This window comes from Lycorma delicatula, chromosome 2 (assembly GCF_047948215.1).
Source record: "Lycorma delicatula isolate Av1 chromosome 2, ASM4794821v1, whole genome shotgun sequence".
Classification (NCBI taxonomy): Eukaryota; Metazoa; Arthropoda; class Insecta; order Hemiptera; family Fulgoridae; genus Lycorma; species Lycorma delicatula.
In genome coordinates this window covers 23,350,938-23,362,472 of record NC_134456.1, presented here as the reverse complement: position 1 = coordinate 23,362,472, position 11,535 = coordinate 23,350,938, and the positions used below count along the sequence as shown (strand labels likewise).

The window sequence follows — 11,535 nt, the reverse complement described above, 5'->3', positions numbered from 1 at the left end:
GTGGAACAGAGAACAGTTTTCAACTGTGGGAGTATATTAACCCTATATCATAGTATCATGCTAATAATCTGATACACCTTCCAACAATCAAAGTTAATTTTGTGTCAATGGTCAGAAAATCAGGTAAATTTACAAAATACAGCTGAGTAGTTTTCTATAAAATTACAAATTATTAAAAATATTTGCACAATAAAAAAATTCTTTATTCACATTATCATCATTAGTTTTATTTCATTCTTAAATCTACTTTACCAACAGTTATAGTGTCATAGTTGAGTATATTTTTGTTGAAGTTATGGTAAAATATACCACACCAAATTTTACATATGTAACTCTGTACACAGGCAACACCGTGAAAACCAAAATGATGCTTGTCATATGAAGAATGGGAAAACAAGTGATAAACACTGCTCGAATGCAACAAAACATTCTGTTAACAGCATATACCTTAAAAAAACAACTACGGTGTAGTGTAAACGGTAGATAAATTTGCAACATGTACCAAAGAGAATAAACATTCTTTCATTTATTTTTTGAGTAGTGAAGGGATGAAATCCACAAAAATTAATAAAGTTCAGTTGAGTGATGCGTTTGTCATTATAGCAATTATGAATGGACTAAGAAATTCCCAGCCAACATACTTTGGAACAGATTCTTCTCAACCAGGCAGGGTCACACTGAACTCAAATTAATGACTTCATGCCATGCAATCCATGATATTCTGTAATACTATCAACTGTCTAAATCGGCTGTCATGCTGCTGACTACACAACTGGAACATGTTTAGGTCTAAAAGAAATTTTGTGGCACTTTGGGGCAGAAGACGACAATTTTCTAGGAAGAATTAATTGGCACTAAAGATGGCCTAGGTCCACCACCAACCAGAAATCTTTAAACAGAGCAAGGACCTTGCTATGACCTTGGTCATAGCTACTTGATTAAAAAAATAATTCTACACAGATGACCAAAATAATTTCTGCAGAATGATGACCAACAGTGGGAAAGTTATTCTGTCTTCTGCTTTAGAAATGAACAAGGGAACATTTTTGAATCCAGCCAAGAATACCACCACCATGCAATTTCTAAATAATTGCCTGTATCCTGCAATCAAGTCCAAATGTTAGGTACAATCAAGTTCACGTGTTTTGTTACATGACAATGCTCAACCCCAGAAACAGTTGAAATATACTGTTTGAAAGTTGCAACCATAAAAAAAATTTGACTTTCAAGGTTCTTCCATATGTGGGTATTTCTCAGACCTTGCTACCAGTTTGTGATTTTCATAGCTTTGGACAGCTCAAAGAGGTAATGTACGAAACTCTTTCAAATTCAGTAAAGAAGCTTTTTTTTTGATCACGAGCTCATCTGCTATGGTCATTAGCCCAGATGGAAATTTATAGCATATGAAACAAACCATACCTAACCAGGATTTGAACCCAGGACCTCTGGATAAAAGATAGAGATACTACCATTCCGCCATAGAGATTGACATAAAGAAATGAAAAGCAGGAGGTGCATAGGTAAACACTCTCCACCAAACAGCTTATAGTTCTTAACCTGAAGAGATATTCATACACTTCTGAGGTACTCCAAAATTACTTTCACACCATGAAGAGAGAAAAATTATGAATGTTAATTTTAAATAAAATATATTTAATATTTTGATTTGACACTCATTTATGTTCAGCATACATTTTTCTATTACAAAAAAATTTAGGTTTATTTAATTATCAAAAACTCATCAATGGTGAAAACTAATTTTTTCAACAAAAATCTTTTTATTATATAACTAGCAGATCCAGCAATGCTTCGCTATTGCTAGATTTCAGTATATTTATAAACTAAAAGAACACAATTGAAAGTTTGATAAAACATAAAAAACTGAACATTATGGAACTTGACAAAATTTAACCTTTCACTTTTCCTAATTCCAAAAATTTTTCTTTTCACAAAACTAATATATATTCTGAATATGAGTCAAATCAGTCCATAAATACAATTTTTCCAATATCTCAGCCCCAGCACTAACTAGCAGGTCCATTTTTTGCAGAGGTATTTCTTTTCAGAAAGTAACACATATGAATATAAACCAAATCAGACCATAAATTCAATTTTTTGAAACATCTCGACCCCAGCAAGTCCATTTTTTGCAAAAATATCTCTTTTCATGCAACTAATATACAAGGTATGTAAATATGAAACCAGAATTTGTCTATAGATGGCCCTAGCCGTCAATGTAGTTACCATCAAACTGCATCATTGGCGCCAAACCAGTCAAGAAAATGATTGAAACGTACAGTTGGGAAATACTTTCACATGCGGCTTACTCACCAGACTTGGTTCCGTCCGACTATTATTTATTTGCATCAATAGGACACGCACTTGCTAAGCAGCACTTCACTTCTTATGAAAATGTACTAAAATTACTGGTTTGCCTCAAAAGAGCAACAATTTTTTTGGCATGGCGTTTATAAATTGTCAGAGAGATGGGAAAAATGTATAGCTAGCGATGGACAATATTCTGAATAAAATATTTTTTATTATTTTCATACAATAAACATATATTTTCTACACAAAAATTCTGGTTTCATATTTACACACCTGGTATAATCTGAATATGAGCCAAATCCGACAATAATTACAATTTTTCAAAATATCTCAACCCCAGCGCCACCTAGGTTTCCAAACTAATTCAAAAACCTTCACGGGCAGGCGCACAACTCACCAAAGTTTCATCGCAATCGGATGAATGGTATAGGAGCACATACAGGACAAACAAACAAACATCTATATATATATATATATATATATATATATATATATATATATATATATATATATATAGGCAATGAGACTACGATGTGGTCTTTTCTTGTAAGTTTAAGTATAATGCTAACTTCCTAACAAAGATATGACTTAAGAATTAAATAGCAGTGCCATAATCGTAATGGTTGTAAACAACATGACATTAATCACAAGTCATCTTTTAAAACAACATCCAAATGAGTTAAAAGCATCACCAGCCAAGCTTGCTAAGAATAGTGAGGAAGTGATTTCCTGTTGCCTTCTTTTCTCATCCAAATATACAAGAGACATCAGAAAGTAAGTTACACCCCCTCTATTTTACAAACATATTTATAAGACAATTTTTGTTTTTTTATTGAACAAAAAATTACATATTTTTCGACATAATCACCAAGTTTTCTAAACACTTTTCATACCTTGAAACAAGTTTTTCAATTCCACTCTCATAAAGATTTCATCCAATTTCCTTTAACCATTTAAGGACTGCTTCCTTCAGTTCATTAGCAAAACACTCCCCTCCCAGGTCTCCCTTGAGAGGACCAAACAGGTGGTAGTAGCAGGGTGCTAGGTGAGGGCTGTAAGGCGTTTAATGTCATACATCCCACTTGAATTTTTGCAGTAACTACTTTCTGAACTGAATGAGGAGTAACATTGTTGTGAAGAAAAACGACCCCATCGCTTAATCTTTCAGGTCTTTGATATTTAATGGCTCTACGCAATTTTTTAAACCCACAGTAAGATTCGGCATTGATTATTGTTCCTCGGGGCATAAATTCACTATAAACAACTCCTTCAGAATAAAAAAAAAAACTGTCAGCATAACCTGTCAAAAATGCGGGGATGTTTTCACTTTTTTTGGCTGTGGTGAATTTTTGTGTCTCCATTCATGTCATGTTTGTTTAGTCTCAGGAGTGTAACAAAACACCAAGCTCTCATCCCACGTGATGACTTGTTTCTAAAACTGTGAACCAGTCCTGGAATAAAGTTGAAGAAAAGAAAGAGCAGACATGACACTGCATTCTCACTCACCGTATACAACAATTTGGCGATGAATTTCAAAATTGTAATTTTTTCCTCACAAAAATCAAGACTACTGAATGCACTTCTATCCTGGACAAAACCTCCAGAGGACACGCCATATTAACGAAACTATAGATGTACTCAATTACTGCTTGGGAAGCATGAAGACAACACACCAATGCCGCCACTTTCAGTTCAAGAACATGGCAAGGGTGTAACTTATTTTTTGATCCACCTCTCATATTATAGCATATCAACTTTCCAGCCCCACTGAAATGCATGTGATATTCAGCCATATAAGTAATATCTTCACTCTTTCACCAAAAGGAACAGTAATAAACATCATTATCCTCAGAATAGGCTATTCTACATGTGTTTCTTCTGCTTTAGGTGTTAAGTATAAGCAACAAGACTGGACAGACATTGTAAAGCAATCAATCATATGTGTATATAACAGAATAAGTTGAAAAACTTACAGTAAAATATTCATGTTGAATGCCGTAGAATGAATGTGCAAACACTACAGTCACACAAAATGGGGCTCACTTATCCACAATCTTTATATTATCTGGCAAAAATATTTCAAAAGATAGCATGAAAAAGGATTTATTATAAATAGAAATCATATTGTGGAATAACCAACAGTATGAACAGTGTTCAAGTAGTACTATAACTGATATTTGAACAAAAAAAACCATTTATATATATAGCTTTTAGCTACTTTTCTACATAATTGCCGTCCAAATTAAGGTACTTGTCATATCAGTAAAAAGGTTTTTGAATACCCTTATTATAAACCTATGAATTAAGCCAGGCAATAACAACATTTTTCAACTTCTCACTTTCAAAATGCTGTCACTAACCACTTCTTCATTTTCAGGAAAAGGTGATAATCACTGGGAGCCAAATCAGGGCTGTATAGAGGATGGTTAAACAACTCCCATTTCAAACTGTAAATTTGGCGTTTAGAGTGTATTGCTGCAGTATGCAGGGAAGTGTTGTCATAAAGAAAAACAATGCCTGAGCTCAGCATGCTGTTTGTAGCCATTTTGAATGGCCCTTCTCAATTTCTCCAACGTTTCGTAGTGATCACCTTTTCCTGAAAATGAAGAAATGATTAGTAAAGCAGTATTTTAAAAATGACAAGGAGTTGAAAAACAGTGTTACTACCTGGCTTAATTCACAGGCAACAGAGGTTTATAATAACAAGGTATTCAAAAATTTGTTTAAAGATATGACGAGTGCCTTAATTTGGACGACAATTATATACAAAAGTAGCTAAAACTGTACCTATAAGATGTATATAATAAATTTTTTTTTTATCAATTGATGTTTTTTTAATAACAAATCAGAAGTTAATTTCTGAACAGCCCTCGTAAGATGGCAATTTCATTTTCAAATTTTTAAAAGTAACCAAGTGTATTATATTAAAATCACTTCTGAGTTTAAGCATTTGATAATATGCAGAAATAAGACCATGCTTCAAACCAAAATTAAAACTTTTGCAGAATCTGGGTCAGTTTCAATTTCTACAACATACTAAAAAAAGTCTATAACTATAATTTTCATTAAAAGGCAATAAATTTTCTAATATCTTCAACGAGTAAACACTAGAAAAGGCATATACATAAGTCTTATTAATCTACTTAGCCCAACTCCAAAAATGTAAAACCTAAACCTATTTCATACAATATTAACTGTTTACCATTTATGCAACTGAAGATACACAATTAAAATTTACACACTCATTAGGTCAATGATTGACAAAATTCACAATATAGTTTTGTTTGATCGATGAATCAAAGTGCGCAAAATAGTTGCGGCCACACATATTGCAAGGTAGTGTTTTCAATTTTGCACAAAAAATTGGGTGTGAAAAAGTTTGGCAAAATGGGTGTCCTCAGAGGAGAATGAACGCAATCATGTGGTCGACTCTGAGGCTGTTTTGGCGCTTTTCCTTCACAATCTTGACGAGTTTCTGCATTGATACATAACTGTGGATGAAACATGGGTAAACTACAATACTCCAGACATAAAGGAACAGTCAAAGCAGTGGATTTCTGAAGGCAAACGGGCTCCGAAGAATGCCCGTTTCACGTAAGACAATGAAATTGGCTGGCAAGGTGATGGTCACAGTTTTTCGGTATCATCTACACTGATTACTTGGAAAAAAGCAACAATAACTGGAGAGTATGATGCGTCATTATTGCACCAGTCAAGAGAAGAAATCAAGAAAAACGTCATTTGAAAAAGATCCTCTTCCATCAAGACAATGCACAGGTGCACACCTGCGCAGTTTCAATGGCCAAAATTATGGAATTAAAGTTCAAATTATTTCATCCACCATATTCGGCTCCCAGTGATTTTTTTCATTTCCAAACTGAAAAAATGGCTCAGTGGGCAACGGTTCACATCAAACGAGGAAGTCATTGCCCAAACAGATGATTATTTTGAGGACCTTCCAAAATCCTACTTTTTGGATGGATTAAAAAAGTTGGAGAAATGCTTGGAAAAGTATATAGAATTAAAAGATTATGTTGAAAAATAAAAAAAAAATCTATTGCTTTTCTATCTTTTTCTAAGGATTTATTGAACGACCTACATTTTTTTAAAAAAGTTGTGATTCAATTTCCAGTTGTTAAAGCTTATGAAAAGATAATCATCTTCAATTATCTGCAGAAGAAGTATATCTAACAACTTGCTACCTCTCTTCTTTTTCTGTTCAGGCTCTGGAACCTCTGTTAAGGTATTATTACTTCAGAGGATGATATATATAAATGTAAATGAAGTGTAGTCTTGTACAGTCTCAGATCGACAATTTGTGAGATGTGTGGTTAATTGAAACCTTACCATTAAAGAACTCCAGCATCCATGATATAGTATTCAAATCTGTATAAAAATAACTGCCTTTACTAGGATTTGAACCGTAGAACTCTTTGACTTCAAAATCAGCTGATTTGCGATGACAAGTTCATCAGTAGACCAACCTGGTGGGTTGGTCAACAACTTGCTACCTGCAAGCAAACTTGTAAACTTACAAACTCTTCAAACTACCTTATCTGGAATCTAATGTAAAAGCTAAAATTTTCTTATCTACAAGAACTCAAAACATTCATCACACTGATAGACAGAAAAAATTTGTTTAATGTTTCTCTATGTGTGATACCATATATTGAATTGCTTTTTTGCATACATTACAGAACTTTAAATACAATTTTTCTATCACCTTTGGTTTTAAATAAATTACGCTTCAAAAAACTAAGGGAAAATGTAGTTTAAATCTGTAAAATTTATAATTTTGCAAGGCCATACCTGTGTAAGAATGATTTCGCTGATGGTTTTCTTTTATAAATAGCCTCAGGGACATCCCTAATTAATATCCAACAGTAATAGCCTGGCATGTTAGTGTTCCATTTCTCTTTATAGCAACTTTCCATCACTGAAATGTCTTGGTAGAAGCGTTCACTGTGTTATCACTTACATCTCAGAGGTTTTCCAGGAAAAAATCCAGATGTAAATGGAAGAAATGTTTTTTGAAAGACATATCACATCCCATAGCTCTGTATGAAGTAAGAAGTTTATTAACAATATCATCGTAACTGTCGGATTTTTGTTGCCTAGAAAACCTTTGCAATGTTTTTAAATGAAGCCCAACTGCACTTTCTACATTATTTAACAGAGGGTTAAATACATCCTCTTTGACAACTGTATTATTTGAGAACCAACAAATATTCCTTCTTTAATTTACATTCTGAACTTTCTGCCTGATGTACAAAAATCCAGGACTATCCTTCTTCACGTCTTTTACAAAAATTTTCATTAGTCCTAGTTTGATATGGAGGGGGTAAAAATATTTTTTTGAGTTCAACAAGGGCTCATGGATAATATTTTTCCCATTTGGAGTTAAGTTGTCCATTTCTTCCACTCTTTGGTAACAATGTTTATCCCTAGCTCGGTTGTCCCATCTGCAAAGAAAATACATGTACTTAGTATAGCCTAACTGCATGCTTAACAACATATCTATCACTTTCAAATCACCACATATGTTCCAGCTATGTTTTTTATAATTTATTTTTTCAAGAACGTCTTTCATCACATCTTATGTCTCTTTCAAATTAATACTGCAAGCAATTAATATCGAAGGATATTTGTTACCGTTGTGTAGTAGGACCATTTTTTAAACTACACTTGGATGAATATATGAAAAGGCACCAGTGTTCAGGTTTATAAACTTGTCCTAGGTGCAATATAAGCTCATCAATATTTGTGCAATAAACCAAATTATTTTCATCAATAAAATACTGAGAAAGTTCTTTTTGTCGGCTTCAAAAGCCCAAAATTTTTGTATTATTGAAGTAAATTCCAACCTTGCCGTCTTGATCTAAACAGTTCAGCTTGATTTTTTGATAAATTTAAATCCCTAACCAAGTCATTCACCTTGTGATATAAGATGAGGCTTATTGGAAAGCAATTCAAGATCAAAATCACTGTTGTCTTCTTCAGTACTGCCCAATTCCTCATCGCTGCTTTTAAACATACATTCACAGATGGCTCCGGAACTGGAACTGGAACACTGTGAGGTAGAGGCCTCTTTGGAATGACGAATATTTTACAGTATATTTAGATTTTTTAGAAATTCCAGACACAGTTGCTAAACAAAAGTAACAATCGGTAACATGATCCTTTGGTTCACGCCAAAACACAGATACACCAAATGGCAAAGCCTTCTGTGTACTTTTCAACCATCCCCTGAAATATTCAGAACAATTAGTGCATACTATATGAGGAACCCACGTCTTACACTGAAAGGAACCACCAGTTTTACACTGAAAGTACAAACGATATGATTTTTTAACTAAAGGTGTAATGTTTTTTATACTTGATTTTACTGTAAACTCACCACATACATAACAAAAGGCATCCACATCATTTAAATAATTTTGAGGCATTATGACACTGCACTGTTAACAAACTTAAGACAGCAATAAGACTGAACAAAATGAATTCATTCTTAAATCCTATGTTTAATACAAACAACACAGCTGTGTTTTCAGCTACATGTTTTGACCTGCACAGACACGATTAATCTTGTTCATAAAGACTCACTCTTTAGTATTAGATATGATGTCATAATATGTGACTACTATATGATTTATTCTTTGTCTAGTATTGTTTATTTACAGCTTACCAATTATGTTAAACAATAAAAAATGAGCTAACAAAATACAATATAGGAACTTAAAATGCTAACTGTACATTGAAAAATGAAAAAACTCCTTTAATTAAGATTTCAAAAATGGTTTGTGATAGAAAGATTCTGAGTTCATATTCATTTTCAGCATAAAAAAAAAAACAGATTAAAATCATGTAACACATGTTAGGAAACAAAAATTATGTGGTCCTCAGGTTTTATTTCTGTAAGCGCATCATAAAAACCAACTATAATCTTATCCGATTAAAATAATATTTTTAAATTAATCATCAATTTTAAAAAATTACATTTTGATACATTATGCATCACAAAAAAAATTCATTGTCTCTCATAACCAAACACGGCAACTTAAAAATATTTCTTTGAATTTCTATCGATATTACGTGACAGAAACTGAATACGAGACAACTTCTGGGCTGTAAACCATCTTAAGTCTTGGATTTTTTTTTTACACATTACTATTGCAATAATAATTCTACACACATCTCAGTCTAGTCAGATATGACTAACGCATACGTACATTGCATGTAGTACTTATTCAAGTATATGTATACTTATTCATTATTAATTTTTAAATGAAAAAGAGGTTTTAAAATAATATTTAGTATGTTAAGTGAATTAACTTTTTATTTTTATTAAATTGTATTAAGAACTAATTATTTTAGCGCAGTTTAAAAATGGAATTTTTTTACTTATTAGTTTTTGTTTTCAGTGAGGTCTATAGTTAACCAGGTTTATATAAAGGATTCAGATAATCTTTAAATTAATTTGCTGGGAATTTATTTTTTATATGACGAAATATTTTTAATTAACACATAATGCTGTCCTTTGATTTCTAAAATAATCATTTAAGTTGTTCCTTTTTAAAAAATAAAATAAATATAAATGTATCTGAATAATCCAGTAAATATATTATGCTTATCCACATACAGGATCAATGGAAAATATTTTCCCTTTTTTTTGGAAAAGGTAGAAGAAACTAATCATTTGACATAATATAAATACAAATTTTCTAGATTTAGTATTAAAAAAAACCTGAAAAGAAAAATACATCGACAGGTGGATACATCATATAAATCTGATGTCAAAATGTATGTAAAAAAGACGATAACCCAAATTAACACTGTAGCAACACTCCTGTTGAAAAAATACTGTACTGAAAGAAATCATATAAAAATAACAATTCATGCAGGTTAATGTAAAATACTAAATAAAAAAAAGCCAAGTAGATAAATTTTTTATTGATCAAGTAATTAAATATTATTAGAGGTGCTTAACTATTCAAAATTATAATAAAATCATACATGATCACAGTTCCATTGTTTTATCGGTTAATAATAAATAAATTATAAACTAAAATTCTTAAAACAACATTCGTTACTAAATCAACTACTTGATTACATTATATGCATTTATCAAGCAGCTGCCTCAAAAAAAAGCAAGAACTGTAAAAATTATAAAACTAAATTTAATGGAATACAGACCACCAATTAATCTGACACTGTTTCGATAACAAAACCTGAAATGGTTTTAGGCAATAAGATAAAATAAATATTAAATTTTGTTAACATACATTAAGATAATACACGTGACATATGGAAACATGTAAAAAAATTGTATTTAGATATTTTAGAGAAAAAATGATCAATATAGATCGTTTAATATTGATTGATTACTAATATTAATTATCACCTTATAAACCAATACATTATACATAATTTTAATTAAATTTTACATACGTATTACTTATAATATTCAAGATAAAAACCAAAACGCGTTTATAACTTCACGTGTTTCCATTTATATAAACATAAACGGTTGGTAGTTTACTGATGGACACAAGGGAACCCAGTACCGCTAGAATTCATCTCTTCTTCGTCATACGCTTCACTTCTATTTGTATTATTATTTCGTACGTTAGGATCATAATCAAGCAAGTCAACTTCTTCAACTTCATCACTTGGTGGCAATGTTTCTTGCGGAGCAGGTGGAAGCAGAGATGATAATATCTAAACAAATTACAAAAATTAACATTCTATCGCCAATCTAAATTTCAGATTCCATAAAAAAATTATGTACATATATGTAAAATAAGAGGTGAATTCATTCACGAATACCAGGGTGAAATGTATATACATATTTATAATTCACCCTTTTTTAAATCAGAAAAGAGCATTTTCTAAACAGACGAACCTTCCTGATATGTTTTACTCCATGTTTTTTTCTAGCTACTTTATTTAATTAAGTAAATCTACTATAGTTTAATTAAACTGTACATCTAAAATAAAATGTTCAGCTGAGAATGCTGGACTAGAGGCATTTCTGTTTGAATGATTTGCTCATAATCATGCTCAGGGTTTGGCTCTATGGGTCATTGCTACACCAACAATTTGATTACTTCTTACAAAGATTAACATGTACCAAATGTATTAGTTTTGGGAGAATTGACAAATTGAATTTTAAAGAAATATATATAGTGCTTAAAAATAAAGTAGTCT

At 31.7% G+C, this 11,535-nt stretch overlaps 1 protein-coding gene across 1 annotated transcript in view; it reads right to left on the bottom strand.

Annotated features, from left to right (window-relative positions):
- Nucleotides 1-10,258: 10,258 nt before the first annotated feature.
- The window catches only part of LOC142320557 (dnaJ homolog subfamily A member 2-like), a 40,050-nt gene continuing 38,773 nt past the window's right edge, over nucleotides 10,259-11,535 (bottom strand). The window contains exon 8 of the mRNA XM_075358472.1: nucleotides 10,259-11,046. Within this exon, the coding sequence (XP_075214587.1) occupies nucleotides 10,864-11,046 (183 nt within the window). The 3' untranslated portion in view covers nucleotides 10,259-10,863. The remainder of the gene's footprint in view (nucleotides 11,047-11,535) is intronic.